Below are 24,995 nucleotides of genomic sequence, written 5' to 3'. Positions count from 1 at the left end.
TTTGTCTTCAAAGGAATATCAGAATAAAAGCACTAATTTGTTTCCTATTTTGAACTACTGAAATTCAAACTCATTATAGGATACTAGTTGAAATTACACAGGCATCTTCCTCAGAATGTTTCTTTTCAATTAAGACAAGAGTGCAGGATAGGTAGATAATGATACTTGCAAGTGTGCAGCAACAACGTCCTTTTCTGGTACTTAACTGCTTCTTATCTCTGAAGTGCTCTTTCCCTCTTGTCCCTTGCCACATGGCATGAGAGTTTGTCGTCTGCACTTTCCTAGACCTCAAAAGTAGGATCTACACATGGAAACTTATGTCTGGAGATATCCTGACCTTTGATATTAGAATGCAGATTATTGCTTGACTGACCAATGCTGTTCCTTTTGCTACCAAAATTTTTTTTTTTTTTCCAGAGCTGGGTACAAGGTCATTCAATAGCATTTATTTTTCTTGGCAGATATAACAGAGAAGGAATGAGATGAGGGCCCTCATCAGTAGGAGGCTCAAAGGAACATATTTGTCCTCAAACATTATGCATTACACAGTGGGGGTTGTTGTAGTTTTAAAGGTAAAAGAACTTATTAAGTCCTGATCGAGAAAGATACTGTGATAGAAGCAGGATGGAAGGGGCACTAAAAATAATTACGGCAATTTGGACCCTGCTAACTTTTTTCACGCACTGAGTAAGATTTGTGTCACTTCCCTATTTCTCTAACCTGAAAGACCGTAATATTTCCCTAATATTTTATCTTCTGGAACACTTACAGATGAGCCAATTATGAATGGCTAATTACAAATTATTTGGCTAATATATGATCATGTGGATGATCGAAGTTATTGATGTAATCTCAGAGAGTGTGTCTGTGAGCTGTGAAAAATATTACTGGTGCTACTGCTCAGTTTATGCTGGCTGAGTGAAATGTGAGAACACCGAGATTTGATATGGTACTGCATTTTCGCAATGCATCTGAAAGCCAGCAGATGGAGTGTTTCAGTTACGCTGATGAATACAGTTATTCCAAATTTCATCAAAACAGCTGGTATCTAACCCTTGCATTACAGAAGTTACACTTTGCCTTTTAAGCAACAAAATGCTTAAGAGCTTTGAGATGCAAAGTAGCTGTGATGCAAAACATCTTATGTTTACAAATATTATTTCTATATTATTGTTATTAACTGTGAATGCAGTTCTGTATGAAGTATACTTTCTGCACATTCATTAAGCATTTCTGCACATTAAGCCAGTTTATGTAAATGTGATGCAGACAATCTTGTCCCTTGCAAAAATGTTTCTTTTCACTTCTACCACATCCTTTCTGTAAAGGACTATCTTGCTTGTTTGTCATATGAGTTTTTTCACTTTATTTGGTATTCAGTGTGCTCTATTCATAGACTTTTGTACTCTTGATTATTTTAGGATAGATATTCTGCAGGTCATCCAATAGAAATTATGATTTATTTAACTTCTATGGACTAAAAGGTGCTTTACCTTAAAGTATAGCACAAGTGAAATATAGAAACACAGTGAAACAGTACAGTGGGTGAAGTTTAATCTTTGTCCCTCTGTTTGTTCCACCTGCAATTTAAAAAATAATTTGTACATAAAAAATGAATCACACTATGGATCCCTCGAGTAACTAGTCTTAGACACTCAGATATCCCCAACAGCTGGCCCTGGAGGCCCCAGCATCCCCTTGCCCGACCCTGCTCAGTGCACAGGAAATGGCTGGGACTTCCTAGCCCCTACAGAGCCACCCCAGAGACCCTCTGGTCTGTCGTGGTTCCAGCTTCCACACCTGGAGCCCAAGCTCTTTCCCTACTCACCAGTTAGTCCTAGTTGATTTTCACTGCCCACCACACAGCGATGCGTGTTTCCACATGCTATGCACACACTCATGTCTGTCCAGTCACTACCACCATGGACACATGGATGTCTCACCCCTGGTCCCACTCCAGTTGCTGCACTCAGACCTCAAACACACACATGCATGGGGTATAGAGAGCATTTCACCCAATAAAGAGTTAGAGATGGGGTTTAATGAGTTTAATCAGAAGATAGGACAGACTGCACCGTCCAGGCACACAGTACACCCAGACCAAACTGGTTCCCTTTATTTTATGTCTCCAATTCCTCCCCAAACCACCTTGATCCTCCATTTCCACACCTTTGATTGCTCTCCTAAACATCCAATAACAAGTCTTGCACAATCCCTGAATGCCTTCCTAGAGTGATACAGGGCAGGGGCTCAAGTCTCTGACTGGGGTACAGGGGTTTCTGTTCCTTTGTGTGTGTGGAGACAAGGCAGTTATCATATAAGCTAATACTATGCTTAGAAAATCAGCTCAGGGGTAAACAAATCTGGACATAAAACATGTTTGTGTTTTTTTTTTTAAGAAGATGTAAAATTTTGAAATGATATTTTGTTCTTAAGTGTAACTTTGTGAACCTTTCACAGTTTAAAGCAAGAAAGTCTAGAAAGACTGCTAAATAACAAATGAGATCATATTAGCTGTAACTCAAAAATTACTTCCCTGTTAGTAGTGGGACGCATTTTAAAGGCAAATTCAGGTTTTTTTTTTTTTTTTTTTTTTTTTTTTTTCTGGAGGGTGTTCAAAATAAGAATGCAGTTGGATGGAAAGAGAAATAATCAAAATTATAGGACTAACATTTTAATTTTACATTTCTGCTAGAATTTTCAGTAAAACTTACAATAACAGCAAAAGCTCTAAATGTCCCATAAAGTGCTTTACAAAGTTCAGAATGGCTAAACAATAGCCGAGAAGCTACATGGGAAAATGACAGAGCCATATGAGGTAGCTGTGTGTTTTCAAAGCAGACACTTGATTTAATAAATTATTGCTAAAGTGGAAAGAAACACGGAATGGTATTTTTAAAGAACAATAATACAAAAGGAATTTTTCTTTATGGACATAGTATAATTGTTAAAAAGGAATCTTGCCAAGACTGAAGTCACTCTTGCAAACTTGTGTAAGTTACATTTTTAGAACTACTGAAGAAAAATGTTTCTCAGAGCTAAAAGAAATTGTTTAAGACTTTGTATAACATGCAAATTATTATTAAATTTTGAAAATGCAGGATTATTTCCATTAGCTACTTAATATATCTCTTCCAAGAACAATTAAAATGGAAATCTAGGTTATTTCTATAATTCTTTTGGCTTATAATTAACAAAGCACAATCATCATAAGCCAAAACATTTTTGGAATGAGATCAAAGAATTCTAAATGTTCAAAAATGACCCTGCCATTTTATTTGAGAAATTCTAAATAATTTGCCTATTAAGGAAAAAAAAAGTCTATCAGCATCAAGGAATCAATACTTAGCTAAAAATCCTTTTATATTATTTGGATGAGACTGCTAATGCCAAACTAAATTGTGTGAAAAGGGGAAAAATCTTGTGTTTATTAAGTTGTTGATATTTGGTTGTGCATTGTGTCTCTTACAAAATAAAACTTCCTGTGTGGGAGATTTAGATCTCTAGCTTGCAGTTCATAAACCTCATATAAAAATAAAGTTATGATGCTACTCTATCTTGATATGTGTCTGAATTTTTATGAAGAAAAATGAATAATAAATATTTGGGGAAAAAAATCTTTCAGAAATGCAAAAGCTACCTCCTACCTTAAAATTGAAAGTAGGCCTGAAAACTTATCCTAAAGGAGTGTTTTTGTTGTTGTTGTTTGGGGGGACAAGGGGTTGTGCGTGTTTTTTTTTCCATTTGGGAGGAAAATGTCAGCTCTTCCAAATGAGAAACATAGGGGGTTTTTTTTGTTTGGTTGGTTTTGTTTGTTTGTTTGTTTGTTTAAGCTACTAGGCCTGTTTAGACTTTTGAACATCTCAGAAAAAATGCAAGTGCTTGCTGGCTTTAACCCCTCACTGCCCCACAAAATACACCTTCCAAACAAATAATAACAGGATCGTTTTAGAGGAGTCAATCTATAAGGGCAAAAAAAATTTCCATTTTAAAAGCTTATAATGACAGAAAATTATATTAATATATATTTTTTTCTTATCTGAGTAACAGTAATTTCATCTGGAGAAATGCTTTTATAAATAATTCTTACATGCAATGTTGAGCAGAAATATTTTTGCAATACAATTTCTAACATATCAGATATATTTGTTACTCTAGTAGATAATTTTCTAGTGATACTTTTTGTTTAATTTACCGTATTTATTGCATTCACAATTCTAATTCATAAAAACAAAGCTTCGCTGTTTCATCTCAGTAAATATTTTGAAAGTTAACAGTGATGAGAAAAGAATATAAGCAACATGTCAAGCTTAACACCATTGAGCTCTCTGAAAAGATTTTCACATTGCATTTTAAATTAAAATGGTGCATCTCCTCTCGAGTAAAAATAAATCAAAACAGTAATAGCATATGAAAAAATAGTATGAAGAACAATGTTGATGTCTATTGTTTTTGTGTAGGAAGATCTGAGCTGGATGTCTTTATCATGCTTCATTGGTGGGATTATTACTTGGAGAAAAAGCAAAACAAAAATATTCCTATTCTACAGGAACGTCAAGCCAATCATTTTTTTCTCTCTCTTTCAAACTAGAGAAGGAGTCGTAGAAAGATAATACTAACAGTAGGTTCACAATCCAGTTCAAATTTATTCATACTGAAAAGGTAAAAAAAGAAAGACCTTACACATTTTTGAAAACAAGTGTTTTTGAAAAAAGCATATTAGACCACACCAAGTTTTTATAGGAAGAGAAAATGTTGTAACGACATAACATTTTTTTTTCACATATATTTATGACTCTAGATGTACAAGTTTTTATATTGTTTGGGCCAATACCAGAAGTTCTTTCCTCTATTCCTTATTTCCTTCCTTGTACTCTTTGGTTGGGAGGCACTGTATGCAACAGTAAGTAAAAGAGAAGGCAATAGTTTGTGTATATAGGAAAATCATCTAAAGAAATACAGATGTATGTATTTCGTTAACAGGAAAGAAATCACAACCCAAAAAACCAAAACAATATTTATGAAGATAAATTAATTCTGAAATAAATAAATGCTGCAGAACTTAAAATGACAGTGGCAGTCATCAAAAGGAGTCTGTAATCTGGTGTAGTAAGGTGGTATCACTTTCATATGAAGAAAAAGTATAAGAGAAATATAGAAGAAAACTATATAAACTGGTGGTTTATGCCATATTTTTTTTTCTCTAAGTTGATTAAGAAGAAATTATACAGAGATTTAGAGACTTTGAAGTAGTCACAATAGGTATGTTCCATTTATTATTTGGATTGTGTAATTTCATACTCATTATCATTGTGTAGTTGGGAAAGGAAAGAATAAAACATGGAAAGGTTGTCTGAAGAAAGGGCTTTATTATCTTTTTTAATCTTAGAAACTATAGAACTACAGAAATTATACCAGAAGAGACAATTCAGTGGCTGTAATTTCATAATCACATAATGTAGTTACAGGTATTACAGTCTAGAACACGACTGTTTGCATGCCTGTGTAATGTAATTATGGAAATTCTTTTATTTTTCCCATTGTGATAGCTACTCTTGCATTTTTAGTAAATTCATGTGCTGAGTATTTTCTTGTGTCAACAACTTCTGTAGAACACACTGGTTAAATCAAATGTACTTTTGGAACTTCACGATGTATAATTCTCCTCTTTTAATATTCAAGAATTAGGAAAAACAATAGTTCCAGAACTTCTTATCTGAACTGTCTGACATACCATCTAATCACTCCATCATTTTGTATATCCCATTCTTACCTATTTTAAATTGCCTCCTTTCATTCAGTCTCACACTATCTCTGCACAATCTTTTCTGCTTGTTCCTGTATTCTTTCTGTTTATGAATGCAGTTGAACAGTTATCAGTTGTCTTAACTTGCTTGGCTTCACTGTATTTGTACCAATCCATGCCAGAGAAGGATGTGATTTAGTACTTCAGAGGAAGAACTTTCAGGTACATTGATTCAAAATAACAGCATTACATGAATTTTGTGGGATCACTTTATTTATTTTTTTTTTATTTTAGATCATTGCTTCAGTATAGTTGAGATTTTATTTAGATAAACAAGAAGATGCCCAAATTTCTTCTGTTTTTTTCCATTATTTCTAAACCAGTTACTTTTCATTTAGAAGTGTTTTAAATCAAATCAAGCTATATTCCTTTTCACCCACTGTCATTTTCTCAGATGCTTTTTCATGGTCCATACAAACATCCTCCTGGCCTTTTCAGTCTTTGAAACCTTCAAATGATTTAATCACTGTAAAATTCTGATACCTTTACTTTACCCTTTTTGAAAATCATTAGTCATGTTAAAAAAAAAAAAAAAGAGTTGCAGTACAGTGTTCTTTGTCTTTGTCCTAGTTCTGGCTAGGATAGCGTTAATTTTCACCCAAGCTGGGAGGGGAACTGGAGCTGGTGGCACCTGTGGCTGGGGGACAGAGCTGGGTAAGTTTACTAATTAGCCAACAGATGGGGTAGTTTACCCAGAGGCCAAAGGGCTATTCTGTCCCATGTGACATCATGCTCAGTATCTAAAGTGGAGAGTGGGTTGAGGGGGTCTTCTGCTACTATGGAGGGCCATAGGCATAAGGCTCTATTGTGTGCTGTTGCACTGTAAATTGCACGCTTAAGTATTTTCTGTTATTGGTTTTTTTTTCCCGTTGTTTGTTTTCCATCTCTATTTTCTTTTCCTTTGTTCTCTTAAACTGTTTTTATCTCAGCCTATGAGTTTTGCCTTCTTTTCTTTACCAATTCTCCTCCTTGTCCCACTGAGGGAGGAGTGAGTGACTGTGTGGTATTTTAGCTCCTGAGTGGGGCTAAACCATGACAGTCTCCATTCTTAACACTCCACACAACTTAGTCTAACACAGGTAGGTAAACTTTCTAAAGTATTGTGTTCATAGGAAGTTAGAACAATGAAATTCCATTTTTGCCTTGTTCGTAAGTATTGCTGTAATAAACATGATTAATAATGTACCTCTGCTCACCTCTTTACTACCATATGTAGCAACGTATCATCTTTCACTCTGATTTGCTGCTCAATTTACAGTTCTTAAATGGCTTTTGTGAAGAATTTTGTCCAAAGCTTTTTAGGTGTTCAGATAAGTCATACCTACTGTTTCTTCTCTGTGACACTACTTTGATGACTCTGTAGTCTTCAGGCATAATGTTTCTTTGTTTTGCTTGTAGTCTATGTTGTGTTAACTTGTGACATTGACACTGTCTGGACAGTGCTCTTCTGAATGCTGTGACTTTCATGATTGTTTTCATCAGTTTTCCAAGAACTGAATTATGAATAGCCCTTTAGTTACCAATTTTCTGTAGTAGTTTTGCTGAAATGATAATGCTGCCTAATTCACTGCACCTTAAGTGTAAATTTCATTTGAAAATTAAAATTAATAAATTTTATACCATTCTGCCTAAAAAACAAGTAAACTGAATAATATATGGCTGTTTTTGTTTGCTTTTTGTGTTTGAAAGTGGAGAGACCTTTTCCTAAGTCTAGATCTTTAAGTGTTATGGTTATCTTAGTTCAAAGTCAATGTAGCTATGTCATCCTGTAATCATTTAGATCTGATCCTCATAAATTAATGATATGATGTATGAGCTCCTTTCTCTAACTTTTTATATAAATGTTTTGCCATAATGAATCCCAGGAAACATTAAGTTAGAGAAAATTAAAGAGAAAAGTGCCAGGAATGTCATAATTTGTGAACCCAGTAACAGCTCAGTGTAAATCTCTAACTGTTCTTTCATCTTTCTTGAGCTCATTAGCTTTAATAATCTTCCTGATTCTGGGTCACTCATTGAAGTGTAAAACTCACAGGGATATGATTATATTTACCTGTTATTAAGACTTAATTTTTTTTTACATCTAGGGACAGATGAGAAGGGTAACTGTAGCTAATGTTTTTTCATTATTCCTTAGGCATTTTGCAAATCTTGTAACTCAGCCAGATGGAATATTCTAGCATGTTTCTCTGGTATCTCAATGTCATCTTCCCTGTAGCTTGTAATGTAAGCAACAGAAAGGTTACTAGCTTGGGTATGCAATAAATTCCCATAACATGAAGTTTAAAAGACAGATCTAGACATATTTTCTCCAATGATATGTTTTAAAAGCACTTACTGTTGATCATCACTTTTTTTTAATCTTATTCCTAATACTACTTATCTCCACTTTTTTTTTTTATTTTACACAGTAATCTTAAAGGTTACAGAAATAATATTTAAACAAATTGTCAAAAATGTGGAAAAAAACTTGAAGCAGAAAAAAGCAGTATACGCTTTATTGCAAGGGAAACCTGAGTAAGAAAAGAATGCATGCAGAAGTTAGAAGAAAATACTGAAAGAAAAAAAAAAAAAAAGGAGTAACTGAAGCAAATTTTCAATGAAAAAACATAAAGAAGAAAAAAAGCTTACCAAGCTATTAAAACATTGTCCATCATACACTGATACAAATGTAATAATGCTCATGATTTTCACCTTACATGTGAATTTTAGTATTTTAAGTCCTAAGTAAAACTAATTATAAAAGGTCGGGATATATAGAAGCTTTCAAGGACTATTAGAATTTTATTTTTCTTGTGTTATTATATAGTACATTAATGTAACTCAAAGAGAATGTTTGTCCAACAATACTTATTAAAGGAATTTTAATAATGTCACAAATAGGATGCTATAATATTTCAAAAACTGAGGTTTATTTAGTTTTCAGTACAGTACTTAACACTCAGAAGGAAGTCTGCTAAGTAGACTGGAGTTAATTGATATTTTTTCCAAAGTGTGGATTTAACATAGTATTGGGGCCTTCAGTGTTTATGGATTTTAAATGAAAATAAGATCTGTATCTTATATCTTTATAAAAACAAAAGTTTTAATTGCTTGTGAATTGCAAGAAACAAGTTGTTTTGATTTACTCCTGCTTACAGGAAAAAAAAAATCAATCATAATTTTGTAGAGGCATGAACAACTCTCTAAATAGGTTATTTCAATTATTCTTGCTGTTTATTATTCCATGTGGGGTCATTAACCCTGCAGACATTTAGGATTACAGATTTTAGTAAGCTAAATATTAATCAAATCTACATGCAAAGCAGGACAGAATGTCTTATGTTGAGAATGTGGTTAATTATTTTGCTGATTAGGACTATCTAGGGAGATATTACCAACAACTAATGATTGGTGGTCTTTGACAAAACACTGTAAAGGAGAAAAAAAAAAAGATTTTAATGAAGTATTGATAAGGCAATAAAGTACAAAGAATGGAAGAAAGTTAAATCTTATTTTCTGAATTTTGAATATAACTTTGAAATATATCTCAAATTTCTTAATTTATATACTCAAAATTATTAAATTACACATTTCATTAGATGGATAGGGTTTTTTACAAATTCTGCTGGACTACCACAGGTTTTTTTTTTTTGTGAGCAAGTGAATAATTTTTGTGAAGTTGTTTTGTGAACAAAATCCTAAAGTGAAAAAAGGAAATAAGATCTAGATTGTCCCACATTTTCTAAATGAAATCTAAAAATACATTGATTATTCATGTAAATGAACAATCTGATTCTTATCAGGAGCTGCATTATTCTCAGTATTTCTGAATAACATTAGGACACATCCTTGAGTATCTAATATCCTATTTCAAAGTATAGATAATGAATGAATTTCATTTGATGTTTAATATATTAAGTCCAGTGTCACTTAACACAATTCAAAGTAATTTTTATTTCTTCTTTACATCTTATAAGCATTTTTCAGACAAGTATAAACACAGCATACTGTAGCATGATTCTTTTTGAATGTAACATCTTGGAGTCATCCCCATGATTTTTTTTTGCTTTTGAAGTACTGTGACGTCTTCTCTGAATTATGGTGAACTTTCATAAATCTTTAATGATCTTTTAAGCTTTGAAAGCCATCACAAAATCCACGCATAGAGAGATCCTGTTTCTTTAAATGAAGATCTGCTGTCTTTAAGCTTTCCAGTGAGTTCTAAGAGTTACTCTATGAATCAAATCATGATAACAATATTTAGCCTTGATATACCACTTCATATTACATATTCAAAGAACATTGGCAATTTTAACAGTAGTCTTAAAGATTACAGAAATAGTATTTAAACAAATTGTAAAAAATGTGGGAAAAAAAAAAACTTGAAGCAGAAAATAATTTTAGAAATGGAGTAACTGAATGAAGCAAATATTTAATGAAAAAACAATTACGCTGTCTATGTAGCACACAGTTATAGCCTAGCAATCCAGATTTTTGAATGCACTGAGCAGCAGTTATATTTCCTCTTCACTACACAAATCATATGCAGTTTGCCGCAGTAATTAAACAAAGTTAACACATTCTTTACATCCAAGAAGTGCCATTTTTTTAGAAGTTGTTAGGTTCACTGTGCATTGATTTCAGCTTATTATACTGCATTAATAACTTAGTCACATCCCTCAAATTACAACAAAGTAATAAAGTGAGAGAGAAAAATATAATTATTTTTTTGTTTGGAAATTCTGTAATTTCCATGCAGACTGGGTAAATTACTCATACTGGGTGAGGATTCCATTTTCATTTCACTGCACTGACAGCATAATCACATAGTCCTAATTATAGAGATAGTAAATAAGAGAGAAAAGAATATACCATTCCTCACTCCTGTAGAAACTGCTATTGACACACTAAGCACTAATTAAAATTCATTATTGCATCACATTTTGCAGAGATACAGAAATTTTGTAACAAAAAATAGAAGATATTTTGTGTGGGAAAGAGGAAGACAGAGGGTTACTATTAAATCTTTTCCAGTGAGTACTATTCTTGCTCTCTAGCCCTTGTTCAAATGCTTATGGTTGTTTCCTTAAAGCTGTTGCTCTCTGATGTAATGTGAGCTGGGGCACTCTGAAAAGAAACTCAGTGCAGAGCATTCATTTACACCAGCTGCAGAGCTGAACAATTTTAATTGTGTTTCTCTTGAAGAGCTGGTTAAGCAGTATTGCTATTACACATTTGTCTCCCTCTTCACTGCCCTCTCTCCTTCAGCTCCACCTTGTGCTCACCAAAGTCTAATTTTCAAATTTGAGACTCTGTCCTGTGATTGCCTGCATCTCCCTCATAGAGAGGGAGAGAGGGAGCAGATGAGTAGACTACTTACCATCTGCATCTCTTGGATCTGGGAGGAACCTGTTACATGGAGAAGGAGATAAAAAAACAGCTTTATGTTCCTGCCATTACCAACAAGGTGTGATGGCTCCATTTAGTACTGATGGAAAATGCTGACAGATTTCTCTTTGCAATCCTAGCCATCTTGCATTCCTTTGTGCATACTACAGTGATGGCAGCAATGATGGCAACTCTGTGTTGTAAAGTGCAAGTAGGAGATGTAGACAAAATGTTAAGTGATGATGCACTGCTCAGGTATCTGGCCTTCATTTTCTTTAGAAAAGGCAGAAGAAAGCACTGTGAACATTACAGGTATAATTACAAGTGAAAACTGAGAATTCTAAGCAATTACCTACTTTTGCCTGATTTTACTCCTTGTATTTGTCTTGCTTGGGAAAAAAAAAGAGGTGTTAATATAATCATTGGAAAGGACTAAAAGACGGGTGTGTCGTGGAGCAGGATTCCTTCACTTGACATTAGGCACCTGCAGAGTAGGTGTCTAAGTTGATCTAGGTATTTAAATCTGTGCTATAGCCAGTGAAGACTATATGGAGTCAGTTTTATTGGATTGCAATCCGATGTACAAGACTAAGCGCTACTGAATCTATTGTCCAGCTCTCCACTGATAATAACAGGAGCCTTGCTGGTAGGACATTGCAAACACCCACATTTAATCAAGTTCTGTTCTTTTTATCTCATTTGTAAGCAGATGAAAGAAGAATAAATGTCAGTACTGGAACATAAAGATAACTTAAACCTCTGGACTGCATTCAACAGTCAGAGGATTCTGGATACACTGTCAGAATAGTCACTGGATACACAATTAAGGCTGGAAAACAAACTTGTTTTTACAGAAACAAAATAGAGGTTTGTAAATTTGGCTTTGAGAGCTAAGACACCTATCAGGTACATTCATGAAGCTGACTTGCAAATAATCTACATCCAGTACTCTGCGACACATAAACTGGGAGAACAGGAAGAAAGAGGACTTGAAATTGAGTTTTGTATACCCCAGTAATTACTGTGAACAACTAGCTATTGGGACATCACTTCTGTGATAGGATGTCATGGGACATCACTTTTAGTCAGACCAGAAGTTCATGTTGGCACTAAGAAACCTTAATAAAAAATGTATTTAGACATACATTCAAATAAGATTTTATTTAACTAACTTTTATTATATGGCAAAAACAGAAATGAAAAGTTGTATCCAAATATTCCAATCAATTCCACTTTCAACTGCACCAACACTCATTGACAGACAATACCACACAAGGTGGTCGCATCTCCTCTGAATCATGCTCTTTGATACAGTCAAGGCTTTTTAACTCTGATGCCGTCTTTTACCATGCCTCACTTTTCTGGTATTTTTTTTTTCCCAAAATTCAATCCAAATTCCATGTTCTTGCCTCAGACTGAGCATGATGAAACAATATACTATGCATTTGTAGTAAGATTCTGTTTGTCAGCTAGAGGAATCAAATGATGCTGTTTCTGTTGTAATCTAGGAACTAAATACAGATCTTAAAATACCCTTGTAGCAAGTGAAGTTCCCACATACATCTTTAAGTTTTCTATTGGTAATGTGGCTGGTACATTCAACACACCCAGATGTTCCTCAAAACTGCTGTAATAAAACATTCACAGACTTTGAAGGAAGTCTCTTCAGGTTCTTCTGCAAGGACTTGTATTGCAAGTGGATTCCCCAAATACCACTTTCTGCAAGGAGTGAATGTTTCACTTCTGATGTACAACAATGCAAAGGCACTGTCTGACTTCCTAAGCTACTAGCAAAGTCTTCCTTCTTATGCACATGTTCTGCACCTTATGTGGGATGAGACTGAGCATTTCCTTATCACAATGATACATATTGAGTATTAGAAAGAACATTTTAGTTTCCTAGAGAGGTATTATAGGTATGTGTTTTGCTTGCCTTAGTATCTATCTATCAGTCTATCTGTCTTAATGTATTCACACGCCTATATACATATACTGAAATCAAACATTTTTATAGTTCTTCCCATTGAAAAGGCTGTCTCTGTGTTAGTCTTTGCTCTATTAGAAGTAGACGTTTTCAGTCACTCCAAAGAAGCAGGGAATTGGTGACCAACACCACAATAACTTGTTTTTTATTTTTGAAAAAAAAAAAAATATTTTAAAAGTGAGCTCCTTAGTATACATACTAAAGTTCCAAGAGGATCAAATTCTTATTTTTAAATGCTAAAATAAAAATCAAAGTACACAGTGTTTAAACACTTACAAAAATAACACCTCCCATCTGAAAATTTTGTAAGGTAAGACACTATTACCTAATACTTAATAAAGGAAGTATGACTGATTCAGCCTGAAAAAGACATGAAAGTCTCTTCTCATTCAGTATTGAACAAGCTATAATACCCTACCTAGAATGTTTCAATAGAGTAGAGTTTTTTTCCAAGAAACAGCTTTCCTGTTTAGAGCTAGTTTGTCATGTTAGAGGGGATGTTTATTCATAATAAGTGAGTGGCACTATTGCTAGCAATTTTTTAGAAATGGGGGGTACTGGTTATTTTCAGAAATATTAGCTGCTGAAAGCAGACATTGGTACTGCAGAATGGATGAAACATGTGGAGTAACAGTTGCCAAAAGGTGAAATAAGCTAAAACCAAGGAGAACGTCAATTAAAGATACCAAGTCACACAGTTTAATAGAAATTTGTGGGTTTTGCTTACTTGATAAGACGAGACACAGGCCCTTGCTGAGTATTAATGTCTAGGAGGGAGGAACTGAATATTCAAGGCTGTGCCTTGGGCCATTATATAACAAATGGTCACTGAGTCTCGAGAAATAATTAGCACCATTTTTTTTTGTGCTGATATAAGGTGAAACTCAAAAGAAAGACTTGGGCCAGACATCTACATTTTTCCCATGCGTAAAGGGTTTGCATGGGAATAGGAATAGTGCAATAGTATGTAAGAGGCATTTCTGAATATTTAATACCTAGCACGTTAGCTAATCTGTCCAAATTCCAATATGTAGATACTGCAAAAAGTAAGTAATATGCCAGATTCCTTTGTCCCATACAAATTAAATGAAGATATCCAACCAACAATAAAATCTCAGTATTTACAAGAATAATTTGTTAAAACAGAATGGTATAACTGTTCTCTCAAACAGTTTACATGCCAAATTAAACTACACCATCCAAGTTACAACTGTTTACCTAAATATTTTTGCTTCCCATTACTGTTACTTTAGTGCTGTGCTGTTTGCATTTTTTTTTGTTTTCTCTCTGTCATTAAACATATTTATATATTCCTTTTCTACAGAAATTCTTCAGTCTGGCTTTTCACATGACCTTTTTGTTTAACTTTGTTGTGCACCCCAAGTTCAGGTGTTCCAGCATTTTTGCTTAGAAAGTGTTGGTAGGAATATGGAAGAGGGTAACCAGTCAGTTCTGGAGAACAAATGAGTTTTTCTTTGATGCTAGGATGGAGATTTTGTTTGTTTTTCTGTTTGTTATATTCAAGGGAGTAAGGAAAAGAAGACACCAGTGATACCATTAAATATTTATTCCTCTTTCCCCTTTCTACAAATGGTCACAGTGTATCTCCAACTATCCAGGCAGAGAGAAAATTTATCTTTGCTTGATGGTGATGACTCTACATGGTGATTTTTATCTCACTTGGTAGGCTGGCAAAATCTGCTGGGGTAGATGAATCAGTTAATGTGCTCTCCCTTGCCTCTCTCTCTGTAATTCACTGTTATAGTAAGGACAGCTGCCCAAGGAAACCACTCATGAGCTGATGTTTAAAACCTAGTTATTCACATAAGCTCTCAGCATTTTACTGTAACTGCCGGGCTCTTCCCTGATGGCTTGGGACATGTAGTTCATCTGGCTACCTTTACAATGAAGCAGGTTGTCTTTGGAAAGGGCCGTAATAAAATTGTAGAGTAACCAAAGTAGCTTCAGTGGTCCTGGAAACACTGAAACCAAAATAAAATCTGAAATAGTATTTGGTTATATTGCTTGGCTTTGTAACTTTTTAGCACTGTTAACTCTATTAAATATTCTAAAAAATGAGATCAATTTAAAAAGGTATCAGTGCCAGAAAGTTGAACACATTGTACTCCTCCTATTGCAGAGTAGCATTATCAGGAATTTTATCACCTTTCCTAGAAAAAATTTAATAACTTTACAGTGTTTTCCAGTGTATAGAGAAGTAAATCTTCGCTGTTTTTCTTTTAAGACAATTATTTTATTTGTTAAATATTAGATATTTAAGACTCAAACACTCCAGTGGTGATATTTGCTTTATAAATTGAAATAATTAGTAGGAATTAATATAATATATAAAATATTGACAACACTAAAGTTATTGTTTTAATGATATAAATGAATAAGGTTTCATTTAAAAAATTACAAACTGAGATATCTCAGTGACTAAAGATGCTTTTCTTTTTAACTTATTTTTGATTTTGCATCAGGCTATACTGCCTCAACTGACTACTGAAATTTCTATTCAGGCTCATGATAAAAAAAACCCCATATATTTATGACATTTAAAAAGAAGTACATGGTAAAGATGTTAATACTTTCACCTACTGCAAATTCAGAAATGTACTATGGGAATCTTTCAAAATTTAAAAGTTAGCAGAACTAACAATATATGAAAAATTACTTTAGAATTCAGACACCTGAAAGTGTTGAAAAAATTGTAACAGTCTGTAGATTTATAGACAAGAAGAAGGTTTGATTTTTTTTTATAGGATGCTTCAATGAAAAATTACTTTTTAAAGAAAGTTTATGAGTAAATGAAGACAGAATTCATTTATGCTTTTAAAAAGATCTATGCTAATTCTTGAAGAAATTCTATTACAACATACATTATTTTAAGAAGTGGACATAAAACATGGTAAACATTGTGGACATTAAAAATGTGTAGAAATGTAGTGCTTGAATATCTACAATTGACAATCATTGGTTTCTAAGATGTTTAAATTGCTCTCTCTTCGTTTTAAAGAACTGTGTCAGGAGCTGTCCCATACTGCCGAATCCTGCATGAAAAATTCTCCTGACCTCCCTGCATTCATTTGACTCTTATATAGTCTGTGGCTCTTCAATTTTTCAAATGGTGGCATTTTTTCACTATTATATGATCTAGAAAATTAAAAACAGAAGACCCACCCCAGTGTGTCCTATTGTCCCAAAAGTGTATTTGTCTATGTGTCTACTTATGGAAGGACAGTTTTTTCTTTACTCTTTAATGATCTTTACTGTATTTTCTTTTTTAACTTCTTTTCCACTTGCCCATCTTCAAAAAATATGTATTTACTCATACATTCACTAAAAGAGTTGAGATACTACCTATTTGATGCAAGTCTATCTCCCGTTTAACTAAAAAAGTTTTATCAACGGTTTGGAGTAGACCAAAGACTATAGTTGGCTTTTCCAACTGCTGTCCAACTTTGAACACATCTTTAATTTTGGTGCCTTCATGTAAGGCTACTGCAGAGTGCATGAAGTACATTTGGTACAAGAGTCCAAACCCTATACTAATGGCATCATAAGGTAGCAATTGACATCAGGTTTTTATAAATGTTTCACTGAGAGAGGTGATGTTTCACTGAGAATGGTAATGTTTCAGAGGAGTGAAACATTAGTTAGATCGTATTTTTTTTTCTTCCCAAGTTTATAGCAGACTTTCAAGGGTCTGGATTTCCATGGGACTCAAAGCAAGAGAGTTGTTGTTTGATTTTTTAAAAATTACACCTTTTCTGAAGATAATCCCTGTAAGTGAGTGAGAAGACTTTTCAGGTTGTTTACATCTGAAGCAATCTAAGCTGCCACAGAAGTTTGTCTGTTATTTTTTGAAAGAAGGAAAGAGATTATAGGGAGACTGACTGCAGTAGTGTACAGTAAATACTGAGCCATTTCTATGTTCAATTTCTATTGGCAGAAACTTAAAACAGAGTCTTAATTTTGTCCTCATTTTCCAAGAACTGAGTCTTCAAAGTCTTTCCTAATCTTGTTGAAGCCACTTCAAAAGAGCATCATATTTATTTTATAATGGGTTTTTTTTTTGGTTTTTTTTTTTTCATATCTGTATGCTTACTGGAACTTTTTTTTCATCATTCTAGCTTTTCTTCCCCCTTCTCCCTTCCTCCCTTTTTAAGTTTGACTAAATCTATGTTTTTTTAGAAGGATTACGGAAACTTTTTTTTTCTTTCTTTAAAGCTATAGATTGATTTTAAAAAGTTACTTAGATTTGCAATAATCTGTTCACTGTGATTTATCTGAAACTGCAGCAAGATTTTAAACTTTCAGATGTAATATACTGTAATTGTGTTTTTATTTTCTTTTTTTTTTCTTCACTAGACTGTCTCTGTGTAAATCTCATTAGAGAGGTCCGTATCCCAGATCCTAGATATTAATGAACCAGCTGTATAATGACAAAGATTTACTGTGTATACCAATAGACTTTAAATTTAAGGAATTTAAGTCAGCATTATATTGACTGTTCTGCTGTTACAGTTAGTGTGAAAACTGTAATTAAGGTTTTTGGATATTTGAACTTTAAAGAGTAGTACTAAATGTAATTTCTTCAGAAGTTAATTTTATTTTAACCTTTTTCTTAAAGAGGTTATTTCCATGAGTGCCAAGTGCAAAGATTCTTGAAGAATCTTATTGTGTGACTGTCCAAGCTAACTTTAAAAATATCACAATTTAATTATGAAACTAACAGTTTCTCAGATCACACATTAAAAAAAAAAGACAAAAAATGAATCACAATGCAAAGCCTTTGAGCATTTCATTAGTTTTGTAGAAAAGAGAATAGTGAAAAGGAAATGTAAAATAAGTATAATTCAAGAACAGATCTTTGCAGTGGAATTTCTGTTCATATCTTTTCCACAGAGTAAACTTCCCATGTAATCAAACATGAATCTTCATTAATTCATTTTCTGACATGTATTTGATATTATGTTCTGTTTAGAACTGCTGGTCAGATTCCAGATCAATTTATTTTTCTGTACTGGATACATTCTACTTTTTAAGTGGAAGAACTACAGGAAGAGTAGGTGGAAGAAGAAAAAAGTATGCAGGGTTAGAGTGCTATTGAAGGCACTTTTTGGCACTTTCCGCCATTATTTCTCCTAAGATAAGGAAGTCAGAGCTCAAAACATTTATTCTTAACACAGGAGAGAGACACAGGGTGGCCAAATGCCACTGAGACCAGAGATTCTATTATTTGACATCCACATTCTCTTAAAAAAAATCCAAACACCTTTAATATCTATCTACAATCTCCCCAAACATAGGAAATCTGATTCCCCTGCAAGTTTGTCAGTGGTAGCGTGTATGAGGGTATTACATAAGGCAGACTTTCAATCCCAGAGAAGATGTTTAATTTTTTCTGTGATGAGATTCCAAATGTCCTCTCTTGTTTTTATGTCTAGTCCAATTGCCCAGATGTTTATCACATCTGAGAGATTACCCTTCTCTGGCTGCATGAGCAAGAAGGCAGTTATTTCAGAACAGATGATCCCTTGTCTATGAGGCATTTGAGATATTACACGAGGAATAGGAGAGAAGTATTGAAATATCCTTAGAAGGAAAGTTAATTACATGCTGGGATAAAACTGTTGTATTTCAGACAACTTGGTTGAAACAAGACTTTCATCTGTGGCAGTGGTAGCAATGCTTTTAAAATAGAAGCAGAAGGATATTCCCTGTCAAAGAGTTATGTACTAACCAAAGTAATTAAGTACCTAAGGGTAAGGGGAAAAAATATATTTTCCTATGAAAGTGATAATCTTCTTCTGTTGAATGACTTACAGGGTTGTAAATTTATGCTACATCTTTTTTAAAATTCCTCAAAGACTGATGACACTATTGAAGTTAAAACTTTTTTGCCTACAATTACAGGAAATGACGTAACAGTTTTCTGTTGTTGAACAAGAAATGCACAAAGTGACAGTAAATATTTCAGTATATGTAACAAAACTGCTACAGATGCTTTTGTTAAATGAGATCCAGTTGTTTATTTTGCCACCTAGCCATTTTAAGCTTTCTGCTCCTCAGGATGGATTCCATGTGAACATGAGCAGTCTTGTTGGTTTTTAGACATTACTTTTCTTAAAAGAAGAAACATGCTCAATGTTAACATGAGGGGCCAGAACCTTTTGTCCCTCTCCCAGTTTTCAGCTGAGACAAATGGAAGACAATACTAAAATATTTCTGAACCTCTTTCAGAAAAGGTGGCTGAAACAGAGTTAAGAAGTTACTCTTTGGAGGAAAAACAGTACTTCTATAAAACTCTTCAATGCAGTGATAATTACTTTATAGTGGTATCTTCTTTTTGACTGGTATTCTGTACCAGTTCCACTGAGCTTGTTATAGAGTTTCCAGTCAACCTTACCAAATGATGGAAACATCATTTTGGCACTTTATTGCTTATGCAAGGGCAAGACAATCTATCTTGCCTAAATATTTACAAAAAAGTATAACTATCTTTTCTTATAACCTCAGAGTGATATAAATCATAGAGAGCATTAAAACAAACTTCTTTTAAACACTTTATAATATCTATACATTGGCGCAATTTCCAGCAAACTGTGCACAGAATAAGCACAAAAATATTTTGTTTGTGAAAGCAAATGCTTTTAAGAACAAATTGAAATGAAATGGCAATTTAGTTAAGAAATCATAAATTTCTTGGAACTCATAAGAGCTGATTTTCATAGAGGTGCTATAATGGTGTTCTTACATTGTGCACTTCACAAACACAAGATGTTTTTGTTTTTTACAAGCCTTTATTAGGCATGTCTGGAATTTCTCTAGACTAAAGTAAACAGTCTAAAATCAAGGAAATAAGCATTATGTGTAAAAAAAAGAATGATTGACAAAAATAGGAAGTAAAAAAAACAACCTACAGAGACAAACATAGCCACAACAGAGGAAGTTATTATTACTTTGGGAACTTAAAAAAGAAGAAAATCACATAACTAATTTTGTTTCGGTTTGTTTGTTTTTTTTTTGTTTTGTTTTTTTTTTTTTGTTTTTTAACGGTCAGGCAAAAAATTAAATGTAGGCTTTTCTCAGCTGATAGGAAGCTCATTGTAAAAGCTGCTGCTGGAGCTGAGATGGAAGTGAGAAGTGTTATTTGAAGTACAGAGTACTGGGTTAAACAGTCATAGAGGTCTATATGACTACAAGGTAGACATTTCTGAAACAGCAGCAGCTCTAATGCCTTGTAGTTGGTATGGATCCCTACCCCCCTGTGAACTACTACACAGGTGCAGTGTTACTTCTGTTCTGCTGTGCTGTTGTGCAAGGGCTGCTGCTGGTATGTGCACCTTCCATGCCTAGCACAGGAGGAAAATGAGACTCAGAAAGAACTAGGGGATTATAATGTTCTGGTGGCAATGGACACCAGTGAGTGTCCTTAGTGTAAAGTCACCAGTCACCAGTTATGAAAGCAGAGCAGAGAAAGAAAGTATGCAAGCTGCTGGACATTTGAGGGAGGTGGAAAAAAAGGTGGAGAGTAGGAAAGAACTAAACACAGTACAATAAAGGAGGCAATTATCTTCCATGTTTGTACTCGTGAAAAAAAAAGTCAATAAGTTGAAAGGTAAGGCTAGAGAAAAGAGGCTTATTGAGAAATGGAAAAACATAAATGGAAGAGAATTGAGGCACAGTAAGAAGAGAGAAAAATATAAAATTCAAACATGGTCCAAAGAAAAACAAAGTCATTACATCTGATGAGAGCTACCTTTTCTCCCTTTTGTAAAGATCTTGGCATAAGGCATGTCAGAAAAATTAAAATGATAGAGAAGCTGAGATGGTTTAGAAAGATTGTATCTATATTTTCCAAAACCAGGAAGGATTGATAGGAGGGAGAAAAGGGTTCACAACACAAGGAAGATTTCACATCACTATGAAATCTATAATTGTAGCTTTCCAATAAGTTCTGTGAAGTGCTAAGAAACACATGTTGAAGTATAATATGAAACTATAAAAGCAAGAGGTTTCACAAATGGGACTATAGGGAAGAATAAGGAAACAAGAAGAATGCACACACAGGCATCATAAAACCTAAGGTGGTCATGATACAAGAGAGAGGCAATCCAGCACAACAGAAGGGAATTGGGAGAACAATCCTTCCTGATTTATAGTCATTATGAAAATTAACAGCTTCTTGCTGCCACAGACAGTCAGGTGATCAAAGATCACAAATAGAAAAAGGTGTCACAGAAACAAGCAAAGAGCAGGAGAGACAAGTGAGTAAAGTTGATGGATTGTGAATGGACAAGGACCACCATCTAGGGGGAAAAGAACAATTTTGCAAATAAGTAGACTGCACAAAAAAAAAGGGAGCTAAACATGGATGATATGGCTAAGGAATACTTTAAGATATGATTGACTGTGCTTTAAGGTGGGTACAAGCAAAAGAGATGAAAGAAGACTGGGATATCAGAAAAGATACAGAAGAAAAAAAGGAGCATGTGAACAACTCATCTGTTTTCTCAGTTTGCTGTTAAGTAAATGATAGCAAGTATTAAATAACTCTTTAAAAGGAAATACACAAGCAACTCAGAAGTGTTGGAGTGTGTTAATCAATGCAGACACAGTATATGTGATGACTGCTATTAAAGAATGCATGAAACAAAGGAGATTAAGCAAAAGGTGTGGAGTACTTGAAAGGTGAGAGATGTGGAAATATGTTATTAAACAGTGTAATTGAATGGTCAGGAGGGAATGAAAAAGCAAAAGACAATCTTGTACTGTACTGAGTGACTATAGTTACGGGACATCCAAGGGCAAGGGATATGGATATGGTGTTAATTAACACTTGCTTTGTTAGAAGGCAATAAAGTTGAAGAAATAGATTAGGTAAGAACTGATGCTACTGATACTTACCATCATCCCACAATGAATCAAAGGATGACTGAAATCAGGAAGAGTGGCAGTATTTTATGTAAAATTCATGATAATTAAATATCTGAATTTTAAAATCTGGTAGAAAACAATACAATGGAAACTTTCAATCATACAAACTATTAAGAGAATATCATCAGCGGTGGTGTTCATCTTCAAGCTTACCTTCAATGAGTATTTTTCTTTTCTAGTTTCACTTCAAGCTTTTCAAAATTTTTTATGTCACACTTTGAGTCAAACTATCTCTTTTATGAAAAACAATTTGCAAGTAAATTCTAGTTTTAATGCTAATTCTGAAATCTAGATGAAAAAGATCACAGTATATGTTACCAGTTATTTCAGCATGAATTTTGCCTTGTGAAAATAATGTCTTCAACATTTGATCAGACCAGTCAGTTAATGCATGTTGTTTATTTTGACTGTAACCAAGTTGGTCTGCCAAGGTGAAGAGTGTTACGTAATGGATTAACATATGAAAGCAGAGATTAAAGTGCATGTTGCATGGATTCTATTGGCATGATATTTTATTTTACAGAACAAAAGAGTAGACCTACCAAAGTCAAACATCATTGTTCGTTTTTTCTATTCTTGAAATTAAAAATGTGTCTTTTGACACGTGCATAGCTGTGTTACATTCTGCTAGACATGATTGAAACATATTCAAGTTATATCATCTTGTAGCATATGAATAATTCTCTTTTGTTACAGTTTGTATATGGAGTAAAAGGAGTAAGTGGAACTTTTATGTGTTATAGAATTTTATATTTCATATGTATGTATGGGTAGGAACAACTATTGGATACAATATGAAGCATTACGTTCCTTAATAAGTAGTGTATCATCTCCCAAGGCACTTTCTCATTGTTTTGGATCTGTTCTTGTTTTTGAAAAATATGAATTTATTTTGGTCACAGAAGATCTATTATTTGAGATTTTCTTGCATTGAATTAATGGTGTAGTACATATGTAATTGGTAGTTATCCTGAGTTAAATACAGCAACAGTGACACAGGTTCTGAATTATGGAGCTGCATTTTGATGTTGAGCCAAAGTTCACACTGTGCTTTCCACACTTGGTCTGGAGAGATGTATAGAAATTAACAGTGCATGCTATCTAATTTTCAAGTCTCTCTCTAAGTTTTTTCTGTAATTCAGTTTAAGTAGGCCTTGGCAAGAGATTTCTCAGAAAAACTAAATTGATGAATATATGCACACTTAGCTATTATAGAGTCTTATTCCAGTGACTATATTAGGTAGGAGGTGCTGGATTTCTAGGATGAAGTTCTTAGGATGAGTAAATAGTTTAGTTTTGTAAAGTGACTTGCACACAAACTGTAGTCCGAAAGATTTTTAAAGTGCTAAATAAAACAGCTGAGCTTAGATAACAAATAACACATAAAGGAGATTTAAAAATAGTTTGAGTATAAGAGGGAGGTGCAGAAAGACATAAATAAAACCAATTCCTAGCAGTGAATGTTAATAACAAATGAAAGTGCATAGGCACTGATATAAAAATGAATTCTCTAAGCTAATTTGCAGTGGAAGGTAAAATTTGCTATACATGTCAGATGAGGCAAACAAAGCTCTAATTACTTTCTAAGAGGATTTTCCATTCCCTCTCTGTCCTATATATCTATGATATACTGATATTTATAATAAAAGAGTAATCACATTTCATAAAAGGCATCTTTTCTCATCATTGGAGATAAATATGAAAAAGCCTAGATGAAAATATTGGATGTATCCCTGTTCTATTATCCAGAAAATTTACTTTACAGTGTAGCCTTACAAAGTGTAAAATCTTCAGAGATTTCTGCTTAATACTTCAGAGAAAGGGGTTTCTACACATTTAAATGCTCAACACAAGGACAAGCTTGTGAATGTGCCATAAAGAAGATGATTTAATGAGTTCAAATATGTACATGTGTGTATTAATAAAGAGATGGCATCTGGTTTGTTTGTTTGTAGTTTTTAATGGAATGTATATCATGTTTCTCTGAAACAGCATGCTGAGCAACTGAGCACTTTATTCTTCCTCTCAGTTGATGAAATCCTTCTATTAGCAGAGGGGGCTTACTCCAAGCACTTTTGGGGAAGAAAAGCTTTGGGAGTGCAAAATGCAAAGCAGGAAAGGTGATCTAAAAGAGCAGAAAGCCTGGAGAGGGGATGTAATGGAGACTACAGTCAGAGTGCAAAGCTAGTGGAAAGAAAAAAAAATATCTTAAGGACTCAAAGGAGTTAGGAACTGCTGTAACTGAGCATTAGAACTGATCTAACATATGTCACACATACACCAAAAGAACTAATTTTCTTTGCTCTGGCTGCTTCTGTTCCTTTTTATAAAAAAGGGAATTGATATAAATATTGTGCCTCATAGGTAACCAAATTTAGTAATAGATGTTCTTTATAGATATTTATTTGCAAATATGCCACCATATGTATTTACGTAAACAGTATGGAAAACACATTTGTTAAGTAGGTGGGGTTGTCTTGCATTAAGTGGCAAGGATTTGTACTACAACATGGGCTTTACCTTTTTAAATGAAATAATTGCAAATAAGTATTTTGATAATTTTTTAGAAATCATTAATTCCAATGTCATATTTTATTGAAGGTTGATACAAAAATGAATTACTAACTTTTGTTTCCATGTTTGTTTGGGTTTTTTTTAGGATTTATTTATACCTGTGGTGGAACTTTAAAAGGACTTAATGGCACTATAGAAAGCCCTGGCTTCCCATATGGATATCCAAATGGTGCAAACTGTACATGGGTTATAATAGCAGAAGAAAGAAACAGAATACAGATCGTCTTTCAGTCTTTTGCTCTAGAAGAAGAATATGATTATTTGTCATTATATGATGGACATCCTCATCCTGCAAATTTTAGGACAAGGTAAAGA

The 24,995-nt window shown here is 33.8% G+C and overlaps 1 protein-coding gene across 4 annotated transcripts in view; it reads left to right on the top strand.

The window, feature by feature from the left end:
- CSMD3 (CUB and Sushi multiple domains 3) overlaps positions 1-24,995 on the top strand; it is a 743,929-nt gene that overhangs the window by 57,674 nt on the left and 661,260 nt on the right. For all 4 annotated transcript variants that reach the window (XM_086741185.1, XM_086741184.1, XM_086741183.1 and 1 more), the window contains exon 2: positions 24,766-24,988. In XM_086741185.1, coding sequence (XP_086597311.1) covers positions 24,766-24,988 — 223 coding nt within the window. The remainder of the gene's footprint in view (positions 1-24,765; positions 24,989-24,995) is intronic.

This window comes from Chlamydotis macqueenii, chromosome 2 (assembly GCF_036417535.1).
Source record: "Chlamydotis macqueenii isolate bChlMac1 chromosome 2, bChlMac1.mat, whole genome shotgun sequence".
NCBI lineage: Eukaryota > Metazoa > Chordata > Aves > Otidiformes > Otididae > Chlamydotis > Chlamydotis macqueenii.
Note: the sequence above shows the minus strand (reverse complement) of the source record. Positions and strands in the feature narration are given on the sequence as shown.